The 22598-nt window shown below is 43.1% G+C and overlaps 1 protein-coding gene across 1 annotated transcript in view; it reads left to right on the top strand.

Annotated features, from left to right (window-relative positions):
* Positions 1–22598, top strand: part of sspo (SCO-spondin) — a 97545-nt gene that overhangs the window by 16513 nt on the left and 58434 nt on the right. The window contains exons 18-48 of the mRNA XM_084940400.1: positions 3020–3230; positions 3627–3721; positions 3812–4068; positions 4523–4657; positions 4924–5126; positions 5208–5335; positions 6873–6982; positions 7072–7221; positions 9529–9622; positions 9715–9924; positions 10406–10611; positions 10798–10912; positions 11068–11189; positions 13307–13540; positions 13969–14063; positions 15605–15836; positions 16283–16435; positions 17076–17213; positions 17331–17513; positions 17601–17751; positions 18570–18729; positions 19095–19143; positions 19808–19912; positions 20743–20870; positions 21063–21183; positions 21266–21393; positions 21465–21606; positions 21694–21864; positions 21959–22130; positions 22221–22284; positions 22401–22422. Coding sequence (XP_084796526.1) covers positions 3020–3230; positions 3627–3721; positions 3812–4068; positions 4523–4657; positions 4924–5126; positions 5208–5335; positions 6873–6982; positions 7072–7221; positions 9529–9622; positions 9715–9924; positions 10406–10611; positions 10798–10912; positions 11068–11189; positions 13307–13540; positions 13969–14063; positions 15605–15836; positions 16283–16435; positions 17076–17213; positions 17331–17513; positions 17601–17751; positions 18570–18729; positions 19095–19143; positions 19808–19912; positions 20743–20870; positions 21063–21183; positions 21266–21393; positions 21465–21606; positions 21694–21864; positions 21959–22130; positions 22221–22284; positions 22401–22422 — 4484 coding nt within the window. The remainder of the gene's footprint in view (positions 1–3019; positions 3231–3626; positions 3722–3811; positions 4069–4522; positions 4658–4923; positions 5127–5207; positions 5336–6872; positions 6983–7071; positions 7222–9528; positions 9623–9714; positions 9925–10405; positions 10612–10797; positions 10913–11067; positions 11190–13306; positions 13541–13968; positions 14064–15604; positions 15837–16282; positions 16436–17075; positions 17214–17330; positions 17514–17600; positions 17752–18569; positions 18730–19094; positions 19144–19807; positions 19913–20742; positions 20871–21062; positions 21184–21265; positions 21394–21464; positions 21607–21693; positions 21865–21958; positions 22131–22220; positions 22285–22400; positions 22423–22598) is intronic.

The following is a 22598-nucleotide window of genomic DNA, read 5'->3' as shown; positions in this document are numbered from 1 at the left end:
CCTTGAATGGGGGGAAAGAGTCACAACACAGTTTTGTTATCTAAGGGAGAATTTTTGTTGAAAAGCAATTTGTGTTGAATCTCCTCCAAGCTCTTGAGAGTGTGCTGGGAGACACAGCAATGGCACATATTGATGTACCACCCTGGTTGAGTTGCACTACCTGTCCTCCACCATAAAAGCCTCCTGTTTGGGGAATCTCATTGTTGCTTCTTTAATGCAGTTAATTTCATTATAACCCCAAAACTGATCAACAGCCCCTCTGCTACTTAACTGACCACATCAGTGTCCCCTGATGTCCTCTGATTAATCTGGTATACTACACTTCTGAAGAAAGCAGAAATTAATGAAGTTACTTAGGTGTCATTTTTCTTTGACCTCATATAGATGATTGCTTTTCTGATTTTTGTTTTTTAACAGTACATTGTAAAAGCAGCCCTTTCTCTTTTATGGCTATCTGAGTGCAGCTTTTATCATTCACCACCGGTCATAAAGACTCAGTTGAAGTAAGCATGTTTCATCATCATCGTCTGCAGAGCTACAGTATCATACTGACCCGGTTTCATGAACAAAGTCCTGTTTTATGAGTGCGGTAGGCGAGGACGCATTGTTACAGATTTGTGCCTGTTCATCAGTGAGGAACTCTTTGGAAACTCCTGACGTTGTGAGCCTGGCTGTAATAACTGGGGTCATTTGAATTTAGCTGTACCCTTGTGAACATCTGCACAAGTTAGCATTAGCCCAACTTTTATGTCATATACAGTGGCTTGCAAAAGTATTCGGCCCCCTTGAACTTTCCCACATTTTGTCACATTACAGCCACAAACATGAATCAATTTTATTGGAATTCCACATGAAAGACCAACACAAAGTGGGTCAAACGTGAGAAGTGGAACGAAAATCATACATGATTCCAAACATTTTTTACAAATAAATAACTGCAAAGTGGGGTGTGTGTAATTATTCAGCCCCCTGAGTCAATACTTTGTAGAACCACCTTTTGCTGCAGTTCCAGCTGCCAGTCTTTTAGGGTCTGTCTCTACCAGCTTTGCACATCTACAGACTGAAATCTTTGCCCATTCTTCTTTGAAACAGCTCCAGCTCAGTCAGATTAGATGGACAGCGTTTGTGAACAGCAGTTTTCAGATCTTGCCACAGATTCCCGATTGGATTTAGATCTGGACTTTGACTGGGCCATTCTAACACATGGATATGTTTTGTTTTAAACCATCCCATTGTTGCCCTGGCTTTATGTTTAGGGTGGTTGTCCTGCTGGAAGCTGAACCTCCGCCCCAGTCTCAAGTCTTTTGCAGACTCCAAGAGGTTTTCTTCCAAGACTGTCCTGTATTTGGCTCCATCCATCTTCCCATCAACTCTGACCAGCTTCCCTGTCCCTGCTGAAGAGAAGCCCCCCCAGAGCATGATGCTGCCACCACCATATTTGACAGTGGGGATGGTGTGTTCAGAGTGAGGTGCAGTGTTAGTTTTCCACACATAGCGTTTTGCATTGTGGCCAAAAAGTTCCATTTTGGTCTCATCTGACCAGAGCAGCTTCTTCCACATGTTTGCTGTGTCCCCACATGGCTTGTGGCAAACTGCAAACGGGACTTCTTATGGTTTTCTGTTAACAATGGCTTTCTTCTTGCCACTCTTCCATAAAGGCCAACTTTGTGCAGTGCACCACTAATAGTTGTCCTATGGACAGATTCCCCCACCTGAGCTGTAGATCTCTGCAGCTCGTCCAGAGTCACCATGGGCCTCTTGGCTGCATTTCTGATCAGCGCTCTCCTTGTTCGGCCTGTGAGTTTAGGTGGACGGCCTTGTCTTGGTAGGTTTACAGTTGTGCCGTACTCCTTCCATTTCTGAATGATGGCTTGAACAGTGCTCCGTGGGATGTTCAAGGCTTGGGAAATCTTTGTGTAGCCTAAGCCTGCTTTAAATTTCTCAATAACTTTATCCCTGACCTGTCTGGTGTGTTCTTTGAACTTCATGGTGTTGTTGCTCCCAATATTCTCTTAGACAACCTCTGAGGCCGTCACAGAGCAGCTGTATTTGTACTGACATTAGATTACACACAGGTGCACTCTATTTAGTCATTAGCACTCATCAGGCAATGTCTATGGGCAACTGACTGCACTCAGACCAAAGGGGCCTGAATAATTACACACACCCCACTTTGCAGTTATTTATTTGTAAAAAATGTTTGGAATCATGTCTGATTTTCGTTCCACTTCTCACGTGTGCACCACTTTGTGTTGGTCTTTCACCTGGAATTCCAATAACATTGATTCATGTTTGTGGCTGTAATGTGACAAAATGTGGAAAAGTTCAAGGGGGCCGAATACTTTTGCAAGCCACTGTATTTAAATGACTGCAACTGCAAACTACAGATGCACATAAGAGCGTGATGCATACTTGGTGGTGCAAGAGCTCTGATGAAATCACTCTATGTTCCTGCTTGCTGATACAGGATAGGTTGATTTCATTGCATTTCTTCACCATGTAACGGCAGTGTGCATTACTCTGTGGGTTTAAGTAACTTACCGACGGCTCAGATTAGTTTCTCTCTGATTTCTAATATATTGGGACATGTTGGTCTGTGCAGAGTCCGTTTTGTACGTGACTTGTTTCCTTTGAGCTGGTGATATCAGTCTGACCTGAGTAATTGCTATGAGGAAACAGGGAAATTCTGGTTAATCATTAAACAGATATCATAAATGACATACAGTATATCAGGGCACGTTAAATGAAAAACACGGGCTGTTGATTCAAGTGAATCATTAAGTGATTCTCGTCACGCCTCAGCTGCTGTTAAAGGAGAATAAAAATATATGGATGATAGTTTACTTTAGTGTCATCACTATGAAGTCTGCTTTATAGTATATTCACTGTTTCACCTGCTAAACCAAACTTGTTAATAACAACGTTTCAGTAATAATCTTTAATAGACCTATAATGTCTTGGTAATACCATTCAGTAGATGTTCATACTAACTCAGCTCCCTCGTCTCTTCCCTCCATAGTGTGTGTGAGCAGGGATTGTTTAACTGCACTCAAGAGCTCTGTGAGGAGGTGAACCAGTGCCCTGGCACTCTGGTCTACTCCCCACGCTCCTGCCTCCTCACCTGCTCGAGCCTGGACCCTCCTGGCCAACAGCAGGGGTCAAGCGTCATGCAGTCAAGCTGCAGAGAGCCCCTATCTGGCTGTGTGTGTCCACAGGGGACTGTCTTACTAGTGAGTGAAAACCTTTTTGTGCAGGTTTATGCAGATGTTGCTGTAGGTTTATGATGTGGTTTCATTTCTGTTCCAGTCATATCCTCCCGAGGCCCTGCCTATTAATGTATGTCCTCTGTAGTGGACACACTACTTTTTATTCAACATCTGTAGGGTGCTAACATGGCTTATTTCAAACAGCTGGTGAACAGAGGAGCTTCACTAAGGGCCAATATTAGATAGATAAGGATTATTTTCAACGTCAATCGTGCAAAAAATCATGAATTCCTTAATGTCAGCTCCAAATTAAATTTTATGGTGTTTTGTGAGTTTAGAGACAAACAACACAACGAGAGCTGTAGTGTTTGATCATGACCGACATTTTCGTACTTTACATCTTCTTTTCTTTTCCTTCAGGGCGACCGCTGTGTTCTGCCAGATGAATGTCCATGTCACCACAATGGTCGACTTTATTACAGCAATGACACCATCACTAAGGACTGCAACACATGGTAATGTATGAGCTGAGTGCATCAAAATTCTTTAAGATATAATCATTATAAACGTATTCTTTTTACAACGCTATCATTTTTTCCCTGCAGTGTGTGCAATGAGCGTCGCTGGCACTGTGGCCGCTCTGCCTGTGCTGGTGTATGTGTGGCAACAGGGGACCCACACTATGTGACGTTCGACGGTCGTTGCTACTCTTTCCTGGGTGACTGCCAGTACGTGTTAGCCAGGGAGACCAGCGGCTTATTCAGCGTCACGGCGGAGAACGTGCCGTGCGGAAGCACTGGAGTCACCTGCACAAAATCAGTCACCCTCAGTCTGGGAAACACGGTCATACATCTTCTAAGAGGTAGAGGGCTCAATGGTGCTGCTAAATGAGAGTTTATATCCAGCAAACATGGCCCCTTGGAACCCATGTGAGAGCAGAATACTGCTTTAGAAAAAGCCCCCTTATTCACAAGAGGTCACCACATAGTTGATATGTCAGATTTTTACACCACATACCCAACTACTACACTCAAACTAGAGACCTTCTGATTCATACTCAAACATGTAAATCATTGCACGGGTAAGCTACTTGCCCTCAAAGGCAAAACCCCGAACGTCCCATCAAACAAGTTCGTCTGTGATCTGATATCTTGAGTTTAGCTTAACTTTTACTGAAGTTTTGAATCACTTGTGTGTTCTTAGGTGCTGTTTTTATCAGACATGACTCACAAATGTGTCCTATTTCTATTTTGGCAAAGTGATGGTACTATGTGAGGAAAGTGAGGGTCTAATTGCTAAACTGTCTGTGACATTAGGTAATGCTGTGACAGTAAATGGGATGCCAGTTAGCCTACCAAAGTCTTACAGTGGCAGTGGCCTGACTTTGGAAAAAGTTGGCCTGTTTGTGTCCCTCTCGTCACGTCTTGGAGTTACTTTGCTGTGGGATGGAGGTAAGACGCACACATATAAACTAAATATAAAAGATCCTTTGCAGAAAATACACAGAAAAACATTGAAATACTTAAAGTGACACGCATTTGCTCCTTTAAAGTAGGGATTTAAGTTCATCCCTACTGGCCGTTAGAGCGATTACAGCCAGTCACAATTATCAGTATTTACAACAACATTAGTATATGTAGTTGCCATAGTGTCTGTGCCTTGCTTAAAAAAACTCAGTCCCATAATTGCTGCTTGCAACTTGCATTTCTTCTTCCAGGTATGCGTGTGTACGTGCGTTTGGCGGCCCATCTTCGTGGTCGGGTCGGGGGCCTGTGTGGTAACTTTGATGGGGACACAGAGAACGACTTCACAACACGGCAGGGAATTGTGGAATCGACAGCCGAGCTGTTTGGAAACTCTTGGAAGGTCAGCCCATCCTGCCCTGACGTGGCAGACCAGGACCTCCGGGACCCCTGCGCTGTAAGTTCACATTCACACACACACAGAGGGATTTTTGGTTTAAGCCTGCGTTACACTAAGTTCTGACACTGTCTTCTTCAGCTGAACCCCCACAGAGTGACATGGGCCAGGAAAAAATGTGCTGTGCTGACTCAGGGACTCTTCTCAAGGTGCCACCCTGAGGTGCCCTTTCAGCAGTATTATGACTGGTGTGTCTTTGATGCTTGTGGGTGAGTGGCAGCGCTAATCTACGCAAGACATATTAAACCTAAAAAAATATATACCGTATTTTTTGGACTATAAGGCGCACAGGATTATAAGGAGCATTAAGTGAAACAAAACAGTCAGATAAGTCAAACTTTACTCAACTCATTCTTCTTGCTTCCTCCACTTTCCTACCATTGATTTATTAATGTTGAATTCTCTGCAGCTGCTCTATTCCCATGTTGCTGCAGTATATTAATGACTAACCTCGTATTGTGGATGGATCATCTCAGTTGTTCTCCTGACTGAAGTTTGGTCCGTTTACAGCATCCTGCCATGTGATTGCATTTGTCCCTAACCATCGGGAACCCTCACGTTAACTTTTATCGAGTGGAAAAAAGTTAGCGTTCATCCTCCAGCTTCACTGTGTTTATGTTATGCTAACATAGCTGTGTCGCTAGCGATCACATAGCACATCATTATATACCAGCTAGCCCAACTTCAGTAACCCTACAAACGTCACTGTTGTTTAGTTTTCTGTCTTCATTTATGTTGGAAGTGATATTACATTTTATTGTTTCAGGAATCTCAGTCAGAACGTGCTATATCATGTTTAGGTGGAAACTAGTGAGCTAACTTCCTGCTAACTTCTAACTCTGTTAAATTTAATAAATCCTGTTTTCATGGATGCCTGGATGTTAAACTCAATTGTTACACCAGGTAAAGCAGCAACACTGATCATTTTATTAAAGATGAAAGAATTTAGACAGTTTTTAACTCTCAGTGATGCTGCAGTGTTTGTTTGACTTTGGGACCTGCAGCTGACGGAGTTTAGGACCCAGATTACTCCGTGAGGCTCCTGACTATGGCAGCCGTAATGCTCCAACAATCCATCAAGCGGTGCGGCTTCATAGGTTACCAAAGTCGTACTAAAACATTTTTTGACAGATTTTTGAGCGCCATGTAGCACATAAAATCGGTTCGAGGTCAGTAAGCACAACCAGAATTCATGCATAAGTATTATAAGGCACACTGCAGATTTTTGAGAAAATTAAAGGATTTTAAGTGCGCCTTATAGTGCGGAAAATACAGTTGTATCTAGCGTATTTATAATGCTGCAAAGTTAGTGGGGTAATCTATTTTGCACTTTATCATCAGCTGTATCTGCTGTCTGAAGTATCTAGTTTCACTTTACAGATTTGTTTGAGTAAAACGGTCCGTACCCTTTTGCAGTTTTGTATAAAATGTTAGCAAACAATCCCTGTTTCTATGAGCATAAACTGAAATCTGATTAAACTGAGGTAAGAACAATGACTGTTTATGATATCAATTATCATTTGGTGAAAGAAAATTTTACTTGACCAAGAAAAATGCAATCTTCAGTCACTGGGTTTTAGTTAAAAAAAAACTGTACGCTGTTACAAAGATGATTACAGGACTGCCACCAGCGAAGCATGCTGCTTATACAGCAGTTAGTAAGGAAAAATGTAACCAAGTCATTCTAAAACTGTGTATTTGGAGTAACAGTTTAAAGGTAGCTTTGTTGTTTGTCACGTGTTTTAGCTGTGACTCAGGTGGAGACTGTGAGTGTCTCTGTACAGCCATCGCTACCTACGCCGAAGAGTGTAACCGGCGAGGGGTCTACATCCACTGGCGGTCCCAGGAGCTCTGTCGTACGTTGGGGACCATCCTGCACACACACCCATACCTGAGCTAATGTCCGGGGCACACTTTCTCTAACTTTAACTTCATCTTCCTGTAGCTCTGCAGTGTGACAACGGGCTGGTTTATGATCCCTGTGGTCCAGCTTGCTCGCGTTCATGTCCAACCATTCAGCAAAGTCCACATTCCAGCTGCGATGCTGTTTCCTGTGTGGAGGGCTGCTTCTGTCCTGCAGGCACTGTCCGACATGGTGAGACAGACTCTGCTCTGTCCATAGCTGTGATGTATAAAACTGAACACTACAGTTGTCTCTGTATCGGTATTTTAATGTGACAAAGCAGAACTTGAAGCCACATGTCAGAAGAATGAGAGGAATGGGTGCTGAACGCCTAATACAACATGCATATGTGTGGGAAGTTAAACTTGGGCGATTTGCTTCTTTAGTTTAGAACTTACAGCCTTATACTACATGCAGAACAAAAACCAACTAAAAACTGACTGATGTGCACATTCACACACACTGCACAGCAGCAGTAACTTCACTGACGTGCCAGTTTTCAGGACTGGTGCAGGAAGAGGACCCAAACGTGGGGCTCTGAGACAAACAAGAGACACAAAGGCTGAAAGCAAATGTTAAAAATCCAAATCTTTCGGCTCGGCTCACTAAAAAGAGCCGGCTCTTTCGGCTCCGAAACGGCTCTTCAGGTTGTTTTATTGCTTTAATTAATTTATTATTAACAATAATATGAAATTATGCACAAAAGGAATTACTAATGTAAAAAAAAAGTGGTTTTATTTATATATGTTTATATATAAATATATGTGGTGGCTCCTAGAGACAAAGCACGTACAAACTCCAAAACACATTTCTAGCGTTAACTGAACTACCAAAACAGAGCAGATCACTTAAATTACACAATTGAAAGCATATGTGTATTGTTTGTGTATTTATACACAAGCACTCATATATATTCAAATAATTTAAAAAATTATGTCTCTAGGGGCCACCGTAAATATACTTTTATTTATTCACTCCACATAAAATGTAATAAATAAATCATATAATACAAGAACCAACTATTCACATTTCAACTTTTAACTATTTAAATTTTCAGCTTTTTCCTTTTAAACAAATTTAAAGTGAAACAACACAAAACACTGCAAACCACAACACAATTAAATATAAATTAAAATATGAAAACAAAAAGAAGATGGGTCTGCATTAATAAACTTTCTGAATCCTTTATCATCCACAACTGAAAATAGTTGTGGATGATTACTATACCTTTCTAATGTGACGTTGTTGTCCCTGGCTCTTTCTCTCTCTCTCCCTCCCGCTCTGTTCCTGTGCTACTGCGAGTGTAACTACCGCCCCTCCCCCCTCTTCCCAGCGCAAAGCACAAGGCTCGGTGTGGAGTGAAGCAGAAAAAAGTGTGAGAGAGAGGGTGAGAGAAAGAAAAAAAACAAACAAAAAGCCACGGCTTGCGGAGCCGGCTCACATCGTTCACGTCAAAGATCCGGCTCTAAGAGCCATTTCGTTCGTGACGACACTAGCAAGCACAGACAGGAACACAGGTATAGAAAACAGACACTCCAACAAACACTCACTGAGGTTTGAAATAGGACAGGTCACCAGAGAAAGAGAGACACGTGGGAATCAGCTGAAACTAATTCAGGTAACAACACATGGAAGTAAAACTAAGAAAAAAAGGTGCAAGACACAAACGACTGTCAAAATAAAACAGGAAGTAACTAATCTCGTTAAAATAACGTTAACCCCTAACCGCATTAACACGCGAATCTCGGTTAGCGAGTTAACGCAGATCGCCCCTTGCGTGGGGCTGCACGGCGTCAACGTGTTAGCGTGGTTAGCTCGTTAACGTGTTAGCGCCGTGCCGCGTTAATGCGGTTATAGCGTTAACGTCATTGTAACGAGATTAATGCTGACAGCACTAGAAGTAACCTAAACAGGTAATGCCTAAAGCAGAGACAAAGACTCGAGGAGATTAAAGAAACATGAGGGAGGCGGAAAAGTATAAGATACCAAAAGACTCACAGCAAGAAGGAGTTTATAATCACTTAGTAACTACTTACAACATCACAAGTGAAGAAACTGCAAAACCAATAACTAAGGAATCAAAATACTAAATAAATACAAAATGTAAATAATCAAATGGGAACGTAGTAGCAAATACTTAATAAGGATATATTCAAAACGCAGGACTACAACACCAAGCAGTCAGGAGGTGCTAGAAAATGCTGTGGCTTCTTTTTCTGCACAGCCAATGGGATTATATACATATTCCAGGTTCATCATCACTGCTGAAATATTAATCCTGCCGTGTCTCGGTGTCATGCTGACAGAAACACGTGTAAAAACTACTCTTACACTGAGTACTATTTTTGCTTCTTCACCAGATCAGAGTATTTGAAACCAGCTACGTCGCACCACTAAAATTAAGTAGCTGCAACTGTTTTGGATGTCTTTTTTCAGTCTAACCCACAACGACCCACTGCCGTCTTTACGTTCTTTGTCTGTATGCTTTTTATGAAACAGGCGACAGCTGTGTAGTTCCCAGCCAGTGTCCGTGTGAGTGGGATGGCTCCTTGTTTCCAGCTGGAGCTGCTGTCACTCAACACTGCCAGAACTGGTCAGTCTTTCTGAACATTTATAAATGTGTATTCTTTGTTTTTGTCTTTGGTAAATAAGCTGTCCATAAAAACTTTGCCTTTGTGTGTTCAGCTCCTGTGAGGAGGGTGTTTGGAAGTGTGACGGTGTGGCTTGCCCTCCTCCCTCCCCTCCCTGTCTGGAGTCAGAGTTTACCTGTGCTGGGGGACGCTGCATCCCCACCCAGTGGGTGTGTGACAATGAAGACGACTGTGGTGACGGTTCAGATGAGATTTGTCCATCCACCTGCTCCCCGGACCAATTCCGCTGTATCAGCACACCGAGGTGAGTCCAAATTAACTTTATTAAAAAGATTAATTTCCTGTGTGCGGCAGTATGAAGGCTCAAACATGTCTGTCGTTGTGTAAAGTTTTACCAGAGCTTGAACCCCTTTAGCCTCCAGTTCTCCATGTGCCAGGCAGAAGACATTTATTTTTGTTTTCATGATTTATTCATTTTGAATGCTAACTGCTGTGGGGTAGCTTACACCCTCTAAATAACAACATTTTGCATACATATGACCAAACTGACTTTTCTTTTGTTCCAATTTGCTCCAAAGCACATCTTTATCTTACAGTGAGACACACTCTCAGACACTTCATCCAATCACACTGAGCAAAGCCGTTTATGCTAGCAGTAGCTGATTTGTATGTCATCACACTGCGCTAACATGTCCTGGTCAGGTTTATGTTATGTTGAAAGAATCAGTCTTTCTTTGCCACAAAATCACTGGAGAGAATTAAGTAAATGAACCCCAACCCTGCAGTGGACCATGTTTGAACCTGGCTCTGCGTTGTGATGGCCACCCAGACTGTGCTGACCAATCAGATGAGGAGTTCTGTGGACCTGCCACCCCTGTGCCCCTATGCCCACCTGGGGAATTTCAGTGTGCAAATGGAAAGTGTCTGCCAGCCAGCCGTGTTTGCGATGGATGGCTGGACTGTGGCTTTGCTGATGGATCTGATGAGCAAGGTAAACTATCAAAAAACCTTTTCTTCAAGAAATGCGCTCTATCAGAAACTTGCCTCAGCAGCATACTGTTAAAATGAATTTCCATGAAGTCTTTGTGAAGCACTGTGTCCTGTTAGCAACTTTCTTTGTACATTTAATGACAGCAATAACTGTGAATTATGATGAACTTTACTTTTCTCGGCCCAGACTGTGGTGTGGTTTGTGATGAAGGGGAGTTCCTGTGTACGGGGGGACGATGTATTCTGTACCTCCATCGATGCGATGGCCACGATGACTGTGGGGACCTCAGTGATGAGAGAGGGTGTGTATTATGAGGTTTGATGCTCTGCACTGGTCTAGTTGTTTTAGTCGGTTTTACAAGGACCATATAAGATGGATAGTAGAAGATTTTGTTTTCTTTTTGTGTTTACTACGACCATTCATCTGCACGAACACTTCACATGACTGTGTTTGTAGCTGTGTGTGCGCACCAGGAGAGTTTCAGTGTCGAGGAGACCAGTGCGTTCCCACAGACAGAGTGTGTGATGGAACCAAAGACTGTCCCTCTGGAATCGATGAGGCTGTCTGTCCAAGTAAAGGTACAAAAAACCCCAGAGTAATATGATAACCATCCATCCATCCATCCATCTATCCATCCATCCATCCATCCATCCATCCATCCATTCATCCTTCCATCCATCCATCCATCCATCCATTCATCCATCCATCCATCCATCCATCCATCCATTCATCCATCCATCCATCCATCCATCCATCCATCCATACATCCGTCCGTCCATTCATCCATCCATCCATTCATCCATCCATCCATTCATCCATCCGTCCATTCATCCATCCATCCATCCATTCATCCATCCATCCATCCATCCATCCATTCATCCGTCCATTCATCCATCCATCCATCCATTCATCCATCCATCCATTCATCCGTCCATTCATCCATCCATCCATCCATTCATCCATCCATCCATTCATCCATTCATCCTTCCATTCATCCATCCATCCATCCATCCATCCATCCATCCATTCATCTGTCCATCCATCCATCCATCCATCCATCCATCCATCCATCCATCCATCCATTCATCCATTCATCCTTCCATTCATCCATCCATCCATCCATCCATCCATCCATCCATCCATCCATTCATCTGTCCATTCATCCTTCCATTCATCCATCCATCCGTCCATCCATCCATCCATCCATTCATCCGTCCATTGATCCATCCATTCATCCATCCATCCATCCATCCATCCATCCATTCATCATCCATCCATTCATCCGTCCATTCATCCATCCATCCATCCATCCATTCATTCATCCTTCCATTCATCCATTCATCCTTCCATCCATCCATCCATCCATCCATCCATCCATTCATCCGTCCATTCATCCATCCATCCATCCATCCATTCATCCATTCATCCATCCATCCATTCATCCATCCATCCATTCTCTTCCTCTTATCCTTGCGGGGTCGTGGGGGAGTCTATCCCAGCTGTCTTAGCCCCACTAACTAATATAATAACTACTAACAGTTAAATACATTTTCTCATACACACTCCCGATTACACAGTTTAAGCAGTTCTGTGTTTGTGGCAGTGACCTGTGCTCCGGACCAGTTTGCCTGTGGTGATGGTACATGTGTTGCCATCACTAAGCTGTGTGATGGAGCCACTGACTGTTCAGGAAGAGAGGACGAGAACAGAACCAACTGCTTCACCAGTACCACAACACCATCACTCCTGCCTGTCACACCAACGTCTGGTAATGTCATTTAAAGGTTATGGAAAAATGTTTCTAGTACATAAACACCTAGTCAGAGGTTATTCTTAGACATTTCTACCATTGTTATATGTTTTTCTTCTTTTTGCTTTTTTGCCTAATTCTCAGTTTTGTGTATTTGATAAGACGATCTACTCCCCAAGGTGTTACCATTTCATTTTGCTTTGACGCTGCTGTGCTGGGACATTTCTCAGAAAAAGCCCTGCGTTACACATAACTCATTTTTTTTTTTTAAAGTAATGCAGTATGGTACTTATTACTCAGTGAAGACAGCGATTCGTTAAACCACTTGTTACATTATTTTCTCGTTACAATGTAAACAACCTTAGACGCACTGTCAAATAATTACCAGAAAAAGAAAAAAATACATTTGTTTAAAGATGATCCTAAAGATGATTCTAAAGTGACCATAGATATGAGGCAGATGAAGTGCTTAACGTGTACAGAACAGAGTACAGCACGCATGTGTGGTCAGATGTACGTCTCAAGTGCTCTATAAAGCCAGCCCATTCCATCCTTTGTGGTTCTTCTGGAATATGTTTTGCCATTTGGCCTATAACTGACTAATACCTGACGCATCCCTGTTATTTTGAAGGTCCTTTTCCGATTAATGTGGTAAGAGGTACAATTTTAACTTCAGTGGTCACAGGACACAAAAATAGCATTTCAGTGTCTTAAATTTGCCATAAAATTGGGATCAAAAGCTTTTTTTCCTGTGAATTAAATTTCTAATACACATACACAAAGCTATCATCCTACTTCCTCAATACAGAGTAATGACAGGATCAACACCTTTGAAAGAAATGCTAATCTAATGTTATACTGCCATTCTATTCAGGACCTGTTAAATATATATTATTTATACACATATCATATATATAATGTCTCTGATACCTTTTGGTTCTCCAGCTTGCAGGTCTTATGAGTTCAGCTGTGCCACTGTTGGGCAGTGTGTGCCTCAGGCCTGGCGCTGCGATGGAGAAACAGATTGTATGGATGGCAGTGATGAGCAGCAATGTGGCGCCCCGTGTGGCTCCGGCCAGGTGCCTTGTGTCAGTGGGGACCAGTGCGTGGACTACCAGCAGCTCTGTGATGGGACCCCACATTGCAGGGATGCGTCAGATGAGAGTATTGACAACTGTGGTATGTTAATGTATATACTGTATATGTTCTAAGCATCAAGAATAAAACCCTAGAGTCAATATGATCAGGCCAAAAAGAGCAGTTTGTCCTACCATCTGTCTACTAGGCTCTACCCGGATACCTCCCTGTTTAGGCAGCTTCCCATGTGACAACCGCACCTGTGTGAACATGTCACAGGTCTGCAATGGTGTCCCAGACTGTCCACGGGGCGAAGATGAGTTGGTGTGTGGTGAGTTCTCATTAGATAAAGAGAAGGCAGGTAAGCCTAGAGTGAGAAAAGGAGTGACCATGATGACGCTATGATACAGTCACGGCCAGGCTTTCATTAAAAGATGTCATCAGGACTAAAAAGGACACAAGTTTGATTGTATTAACTCCCCTGTTCTCTTGTATGATCATTAATATATTTCACATCTTGTTCTGTTAAGATAAAACTGTCTCACCAGCACTTCCTGGCAGCAACACCACTGTCACCTGCTCTGAGTTCACCTGTATGGATGGAACCTGTGTGCCTTTTAACGTGGTAAGCTAAACTCTGCCCCAACACGCCATCTATATTTTGCAGAAATGATCAAGAACATGAAGATAATCTGTTGTTGCTTTCCTGCTGGTTTGGATAGAAAACAAAAATCTGATACAGCAGTATAAGTTATAAGTTATTTGCATTTTTTAAATGACCAGCATCTGTTTCAAATACACATTTTTACATTTATATTTTAATTAGCTCTTTCTAGTTTTTTCTGTCTCATCTCTTTATCTGCCTCTTCCACCACAACACTCTCCCCTTCATCTCCATTTCATCCTATTCCTCTTTACCTCAAGCCTAAGAATTCCTACATTATAAGCTAACGCTATGCTAGCTAATATTAGACTATAGTGTCCTAAAAGTCTGTAGTTTTTAAGTACATCCGAAATTTTAATATGAGTTTTACTGCATTCTCACATCACATATGGGTTTACTTGCTAAGTGTGAGTTGCCCACTTCAAAGATTCACTTGAAATTAAGTTTTGGTAACAGTGGAGAATAGCAGCTAACAGGAGCTAACAGCAGCTAACAGCAGCTAACAGCAGCTAACAGGAGCTAATAGCAGCTAACGGGAGCTAACAGCAGCTAACAGGAGCTAACAGGAGCTAATAGCACCTAACAGGAGCTAACAGGAGCTAATAGCAGCTAACAGGAGCTAACAGCAGCTAATAGCAGCTAACAGGCAAAAACAGCAGCATGTCCTGGTCCCAGCAGAAAATTACAGATTACCATTGCTCATCAATCACAAATGAGCTACTTTGGCTCGTCGACAATGTAAAGGGTAACACACAGAGACGTATCAATGTCAAAGTGTAATATAGATCAGGTAAATACCGTAGCAGCGACTAGTGTCCGTGGTTCAAGTACCTACTAAGTTTGTAAGCAATCTTGACATAGAACACAAGCATTCAAACTTTTGTAGGCCTTCAGATCTCATCTAGTATAATTTGAGGGGTTGTTGATAACACAGTGATATAAACCATGTGGCGTGAAGTCAGGGAGAGTCCCAGGGCAACACTTCACAGCATCAGTAAACACACTTGGATAGCGCAAGTTAGCGCCCATCTTCAGCCCTCCCATGCTCACTTCTTCACAGAAGCCAGATTCTTGTCATGAAAGTATTTTACTTCCTCTGAGGGAGAATATACAAGTGTTTGTTTACTCATAGTCGTTTATCTTATCTACATAATATTTAGTAGGTTTTTCACTCACTTGAAGTGTCATGTTGCCTACAACATGTAATGTGTTTACTTAACGATGTGTGGCTGAACAGGCAACGAAGGGATAGAAGTCCTTGTTTTACACCAGAAAGTTGGGAGAAGTTTCAGTTGCGTTACTACTGAGGTTCTACTTTATTTTCTATTGCATGACTGCATCATTCAATCTTGGAATCTGAGGTTATTTGCAGGCCCACATATGAAAGTACACTACATCTGTTTTTCTCCGTTAATTATACTAAAACTAAGTCAGTTATGTTTTCAAGGAAGGAAGAAAGAAAATGAAAAGTTTCATGTTCAGTGAGCCTGCTCCTTTTTTAGGTGTGTAATGGTGTTCCAGACTGCCCAGACTCCTCATTAGGGTCGCTCGGAGACCCCACAGACGAGCAGGGCTGTAAAACATGGAGCTCCTGGGGCCCTTGGAGTCCTTGCAGCACCACCTGTGGGACGGGCTTCATGAGCCGGGAGAGATCATGCCCTCCAGGGGACCAGCTGCACCACTGCCGGGGTCAGGACATCCAGAGGCAGGAGTGTTTCAATACCACCTGTCCTGGTAAGGACATACACTGAAACTGTAACACACACGTTTGGGAATGCTTTCAGGAAACGTGAGATTCCTATAATTTTGGAACATAGAAGGCTGGAGGAAAAACTGACAAAAAAATTGAAGCATAAAGGTCACAGATGCACACATGTCAAAAAGTCTGACTTGGCTTCTGTTCTGGTTCAGCGACCAACCGGAAGGTTGGTGGTCGATCCCAGGCTCCTCCGGTCTGCATGTCAAATATCCTTGGGCAAGATGCTCTCCGATGCATCCATCAGAGTGTGAATGTGTATGAGTGTTAGTTAGTAAGCACTTAACAACTTAGAAAACATGCTTGTGTGAATGGGTGTGATTGGGTGAATGAATTAGTTGTACAAAGTGCTTTGAGTGCTCAGATAGAGTAGAAAAGCGCTATATAAGAACCAGTCCATTTACCATTACCATCTTCTCTACAGTTGATGGTCGATGGCTGCCGTGGGGGAGCTGGTCAAACTGTTCCAGTGGTTGTGGTGGAGTTCAGGTCAGAAACAGAGCATGCACACCTCCTCTCTATGGAGGACAGGACTGTTCCCAGCTCCCAGGACCATCTAATCTGTCCATGGAGACCAGTAAGAAGTTTGTAAAGATGAATGTTTTATTGAACAAAAGTCAAGTATTTTGTTTACGATGGTTTTATTACTTATTATAAAAGTAATTACTGCCCAGAGATGGCTTGTGCTCGCAGAGAGCTTCGCAAAAATGTAAAATCAAGATTTTTGGAACTCCAAAAATCCTGCATATAAATATGAATAAATATTCCAAGTATAAAAAATGTAGATCTTCTCGAGTGTTGATGGAAGTTGTTTTTATTGCTGATGATGGTGGTTTCTTTATATCCAAATCTGGGCTATTTAAACCAGAAAGGAAGTAATCAGAGTCCAGACTTTCACAATAAGACTCATGGTCAGCTCAGACTTATAAATACTTAAATGCCATGAACTGGTAGTAAATGAGGGGAAGCTAAGGACAATAAGGGGAAGATAAATTGGTAAAAAAGAAAGAAAAACGGTACCACGTCCAGTTCTAAAATGAAGAGATTTCCTGTATTCATTTTTGTCTTTCCTTATTTTGATACCAGGGTGTTTACCCTCGTTACTTTAACCTGCATAAAGAAACAGATAACGTACGAGAATTTTCGACATTTTTCATTTAGTTACACAGCTTTTCTTACAGTAGGACTTCCTGCTCTATCTCTGTGCCTCACTGTAGAACCATGTCTGAATGATGGATGTGACAACACCAGCTGTCCCACAGGCTTGGTTAGACACAGCTGTGCTCCCTGCCCACTGTCCTGTGCCCACATCAGCAGTGAGTCCACCTGTGATCCCAGCGCACCCTGCTTCTCAGGTCGGTGCATCCCAGGACACGTGTGGAATGTCCTGTGTGATAAATAAAATGTGGCTTCTTCACCAGTTTAGATTTCAGTCACAAGCTTTTTTCTCTCTAACGTATCAATACTTTTAGGATGCTGGTGTCCAGAGGGGCAGGTGATGAGCCACACACAGCAGTGTGTGTCACCAGAGGAGTGTGTGTGTGAGGTGGCGGGTGTGCGCTACTGGCCGGGCCAGCAGATCAAAGTGGACTGTGAGGTTTGTGTGTGCGAGAGAGGAAGGCCGCAGAGGTGTCAGCCCAACCCTGACTGCTCCAGTGAGTCGCTGTAGTCAAATCCACAGCTGACGCGTACACACACAGACTGCTGTGAAGTCTGAGGAATCTGTTTTGTCACACTTGTAGTCCACTGTGGATGGTCATCATGGTCTGAGTGGGGAGAGTGCTTGGGGCCGTGTGGTGTGCAGAGCGTTCAGTGGTCCTTCCGCAGCCCAAACAACCCCCCCAAACATGGAGATGGTAGGACATGCAGAGGAATTTACAGGAAGGCTCGCCGGTAAGTCTCCTCCTGCTTTCATTGGTTAGAAACTGTGTACTTTTTCATGACTTTCAGCACTCGGACCTTTTCCAAACATGGTCACTCTCCATGGGATTGCAATCGTCTGACGTGCGCCTCTGTGAGAATTTATCATTCTTCAACGTGAGCTCAGCAGATTTGTTATCAAGCATTATAAATATTTTGATGAAGAGGTTTTGAACTGCACTAATCACCACTTAATGCCCAAAAAGTAGTCAAAAAATGTATTTAGTTTACTAGACTGTGTGTGTAGCTCATGAGGTCATCCACCAATCAGCTAGATACATGTAACCTTTTCAAAGTTCAAAAAAAGGATGAAAGTCCAGTGTTTGCTTTTCTGTCTGGTGTCCTCACTTCTTAGTGTTGGCAGCGTGCAGCAATCCACCAGCTGTTTATGATTATGTTCAAGTAAGAAAAGATGATTAATGTGGGAATAATGTGTAACGTCAGTTACTCTGTAATGTGCTGGCACATTGGAACAGGTGCAGGTCGTGATCGTTATAAAAGTAGCAGCTAAAATATTGTGTACCCTGATCCAAGAATGGAAATGTCTGCCTATATATGGGAATCCAACCGTGTGCCAAGCATTTCTCCCCTGCTGTATAAGTATTTTCTATCAGCTCTGGCTTTGTGGTTAAAAACATGATCGAATCATGACGTCCATCCACCAACATCTCTGCTGGGTTTCTTTAATAGAAAATGTCTGTTTGTCTTTGTGTCTGTATTACAATCCCACTGTCGGTGTGTGTGTGTGTGTGTGCGTGTGTGTGTGTGTGTGTGTGTGTGTGTGTGTGCAGGTGTCAGACAGCCCCCTGTGAGGAGTGTGAGTATCACGGTCAGTCCCACACAGTGGGCGACAGATGGCGGTCAGACCAGTGTCAGCTATGCCGCTGTCTTCCCAACCTCACAGTGCAGTGCTCCCCCTACTGTCCATACGCCGCCACTGGCTGCCCTCAGGTGAGAGGATGTGTGTGGCTTTTGTTCATTTTTGTTGGCAAAAGCTACTAAAAATATTTCCACATTAGTTTTATTGTTATGTTTTAAATGTTGTTCACCTGTCGCCACTTTAGTGTCGTCTACAGACTTTACTGATTAGTGTAACCAATGTTCTTCTTAAGTTTGTGTCCATGTTTTGTGGAACTATAATGGACATTGGCACATTTGTGTATGTGACTGTGTGTAAATGTGTGTTTGTATCTTATTCCATGGAAACACTTGTAGTCATCTCCTGCCTCTGCAACCTTTTCTTGCCTCCACGTAGCTGTGCGTCGTGGCAACTCGAGCACACGTGTGACTGAGGTGAATGCTTTTTGTTTGTGCAGGGCCAAAGTCTGGTGCCTGGAGAGGGAGACAGGTGTTGCTACTGCCAAGGTAAAATCTGAACAGTTGTTCTCCTGTTTACGCTGATTAAGTTCTTTCCACTTTAATGGTGGTTGAACTTAAACACGAGGAACTGCCCTCCATACTCACTAATGTAACATCCAAATGTCAGATGACGTAGGGACTAATAATGATAAATGTTACATGCCGTAATCTCACTTGTGGTGTTTGGAGGGAGAGCATTATTTTTATTTCTTTTTATTATTCACTCCTGACACAATCGACAGCACAGAAATGTTGTAAAAATGATTTTTAAAGATCTGTTTAAGAAACGTGACAAAGACCATCGATGGTGCAGCAATTTATGAGTCAGAAAATCATCCCACAGATTTTATTTTTTAATTTATATTAAATGGAGTTAAAAACTGAACGAGTGCTCTGTGCAGAATCAACCAATTTGTTAGTTTATAGTGTTGCATTCTGGGTAAGTGCAATAATTGGACTGGTAACAAATAATGGCCATGCATAACTTAAAAAAATGACATTAAGATGAAGTTGGGACCCTTGTAGAAACATCATCTGCTGAAAGGACCTGTAAGTGAACGTTTGGCCAACAATAAAATTGCATTACTTAGACGACTGCCTCTTGTTTATGGTAGACAATCTTGTGTTAATGAATATTCTCTTACCAATGTTTGTATTCTACACCTGCTAGGTGAAAATGACACAATACTTACAACAATTGGTCCTGTCACTGTGACCTCCAAGCCAGCACAGGTCACTACACCCCTGATTCCCACATACCCTCTTCCTCCTGGAGGTAGGTGCCTTCCTCTACCTGTTGTTAGATATTTAAAGGTTGATCCTGAGACGATCCAGGAGAGCCAGTTTACTTTTATTAATGTTGTTCAGAAATGGTCTGCAGTTCACCCAGAGGCTCAGCTGAGGGCACCCATGAGACATTTTTTACACCTCTTAGAAGACAAACATGTTCGCTTTTGCAAACTCAGTACCAACAGTATGTGTGACCTGAAATAAAAATGAAACATTTAAGCCGACAGATTTTTCCCATGTTACTGCTTTGGAGTCAGAAGTAATTAGGAGGTGATGCTAAGTTATCAGCTAAAGCTACACTGGTTAGCAAGCAGACACATACCTTTGTAACGAGCCTCACTCAACAAAACTGGAGCACTTCCCTACATAAGATGCCTTTACAAGTTAAAAGCATTGGTATCATTATTGGTATCGCTGTTTTTCTGTATTGCATCCATACCAAATCTGCAGTATGGCACTGCTCTAGCAGCCATCGCCTGCCTCTAACCCTGACAGTACTTAAATAGCATTTATCCCCCACAGCACAGGTGTTATGAAGAGGAAAACTAAGCGCTTTGTTGAATCACACCAGAAACAGGTGTCTGCTTCTGCATGATCACTGCTGCTATCACTCATGTCATTGGCTTAACTGTATTGAAATATATTGCTATACAGTTGTAACCCATAAACTTTAATGGAAACTTTAAGCTTACATTGTTATACCTGGACAATCTCACGAACAAGTCGGTGAAGTGGGAGCATTAAAAAAAGTCTTTATAATCTGAGGTGCATCTGTTTTAAATCATGCAAACTTTGTTTATCCTTGTTCCTGTTTAGAGGAATGCTGGTCTCCCCTGGGTGTCCAGTCTCTTCCTGCCTCAAGTTTCAGTGCCTCTTCACAGCAGGCCGGTCACCCCCCTGATGCAGCTCGTCTGCATGCGTGGGACCCTCACAGTGACCTCCAGGTACTCCACACGTAATCACACCCCTGAGCATGTCAACCATCATCCTCTTTTTTCCGTAGACTTCTCATAAATGACAAATGATGCTATTTAGTGATATTTTATGAACGGATGCCTGTAAAATGAGTCCATTATGCCTCGGTTCTGCTTTGTGTTGAGTATTCACTGATAACAATCTTAAAATTCTTCCTGCAGGGCTGGAGTCCAGAACCAGAGGAGTATAAGGACCTACCACAGCGGAGGCCTGACAGCTACACCGGCAACACACAGAGTCCCTACATACAGATAGACCTGCTAAAGCCATACAACATCACTGGTAAACAGGCATACAGTTTACATGCAGTACATGCTGCTTCAGTGTTTTGTGCACTTAGTTTCGTCGCTGTGCTATCCTACAGGTGTGTTGACCCAGGGTGGAGGTGTGTTTGGCACATTTGTGTCCAGCTTCTTCCTCCAGTTCAGCCGGGAAGGAAATCAGTGGTACACTCACAAGGAGCTGGTCACTGATGCCCCACCCAGAGCCAAGGTGCAGCAGCAAACCAAAGCGCTTTACTTTAAAGGCTTTATTATTTTTCTTAGTGTTTGTTCTCCTCCCAGGTTTTTCTCGGTAATCACGATGATCGAGGAGTGACAGAGAGCAGACTGGACAGGATCGTGTCGGCTCAGTTTGTTCGCCTCTTGCCCCATGACTTCCAGAATGGCATCTATCTTCGCCTTGAGATCATGGGCTGTGGCGATGGTTGGTGGAAAGGATGCTGGTCTTACATACTGGGGTTTTTTGTGTGTGTGTGTGATTCTAAAATGCAGGCTTTACTTTCATCACCAGGTTCTCGCTGGTTAACATCACCCAGTCCTCCCTCACCAGTCTCCCCAGCAGGTGGCTGCAGAGAGAAAGAGTTCCAATGTGAGAACGGTCGCTGCGTGCCAGCAGGTCCTCTGGGTGTAGTCTGCGATGGCGTCAATGATTGCGGGGACAGTTCGGACGAGACCCACTGTGGTGAGCTGTCCACACAACAGCTCAAAGTTTGCTCTTTTATATTTTATAATAAACATAGACATTCTTACTGAGCACAACTACTCACTGTGTGCAGGTACGCAACCTTCCACTACAGCCACCAGTCCACGTAGCTGCCCTGCTGGTCAGTTCTCCTGCCCCCCACCAGGGGGCTGCATTGAGGCATGGAAGCGTTGTGATGGAAATCCCCACTGTCCCAGAGGAGAGGATGAAAGTGGATGCCACCCTCGTGACAACATTACCGCCCAGTAAGACATGAGGACGTGGATCCTTTTTGTTTAACGTAGAAGCATTACAGTTGTTTTTAATTCCTCTTCAATACGATCACTACTGTGCAGGCCGTACACACCCACGCCTGCCCCGCTGAGGACTCCATCTATGGCTGCTGTCACACATCCTGCTGTAAGCCAGTGCATTCATTTAAGTCCCATTATTTGCATTTGGATTTGAGATGTTAATATACGTACGTACAGCATGAACAGGAAACAGTGCTTTATACTCTGATCTTGTCTCTGCAGGACGGTGGCCCGGGATATCACGGTGAGGTTTGTTTTCAGCTGTGTGATTGTTTTTCTTCATTTCTTATGAAGGTTGAATGACTGTAAGGATCATCATATGTCACTGTGGCGAGGCGGGGTCTGCGATGCACAGCATCTGCAATCACGCCTCGGCACTGTAAACGGCTGCGCTGTTGTCATTAGTTGTTGTTGGTATGT

Source organism: Perissodus microlepis, chromosome 9 (assembly GCF_051167445.1).
Source record: "Perissodus microlepis isolate ML-2025 ecotype Zambia chromosome 9, ASM5116744v1, whole genome shotgun sequence".
NCBI lineage: Eukaryota > Metazoa > Chordata > Actinopteri > Cichliformes > Cichlidae > Perissodus > Perissodus microlepis.
The sequence above is the reverse complement of the archived record's forward strand: the minus strand, read 5'-3'. Positions and strand labels throughout refer to the sequence as shown.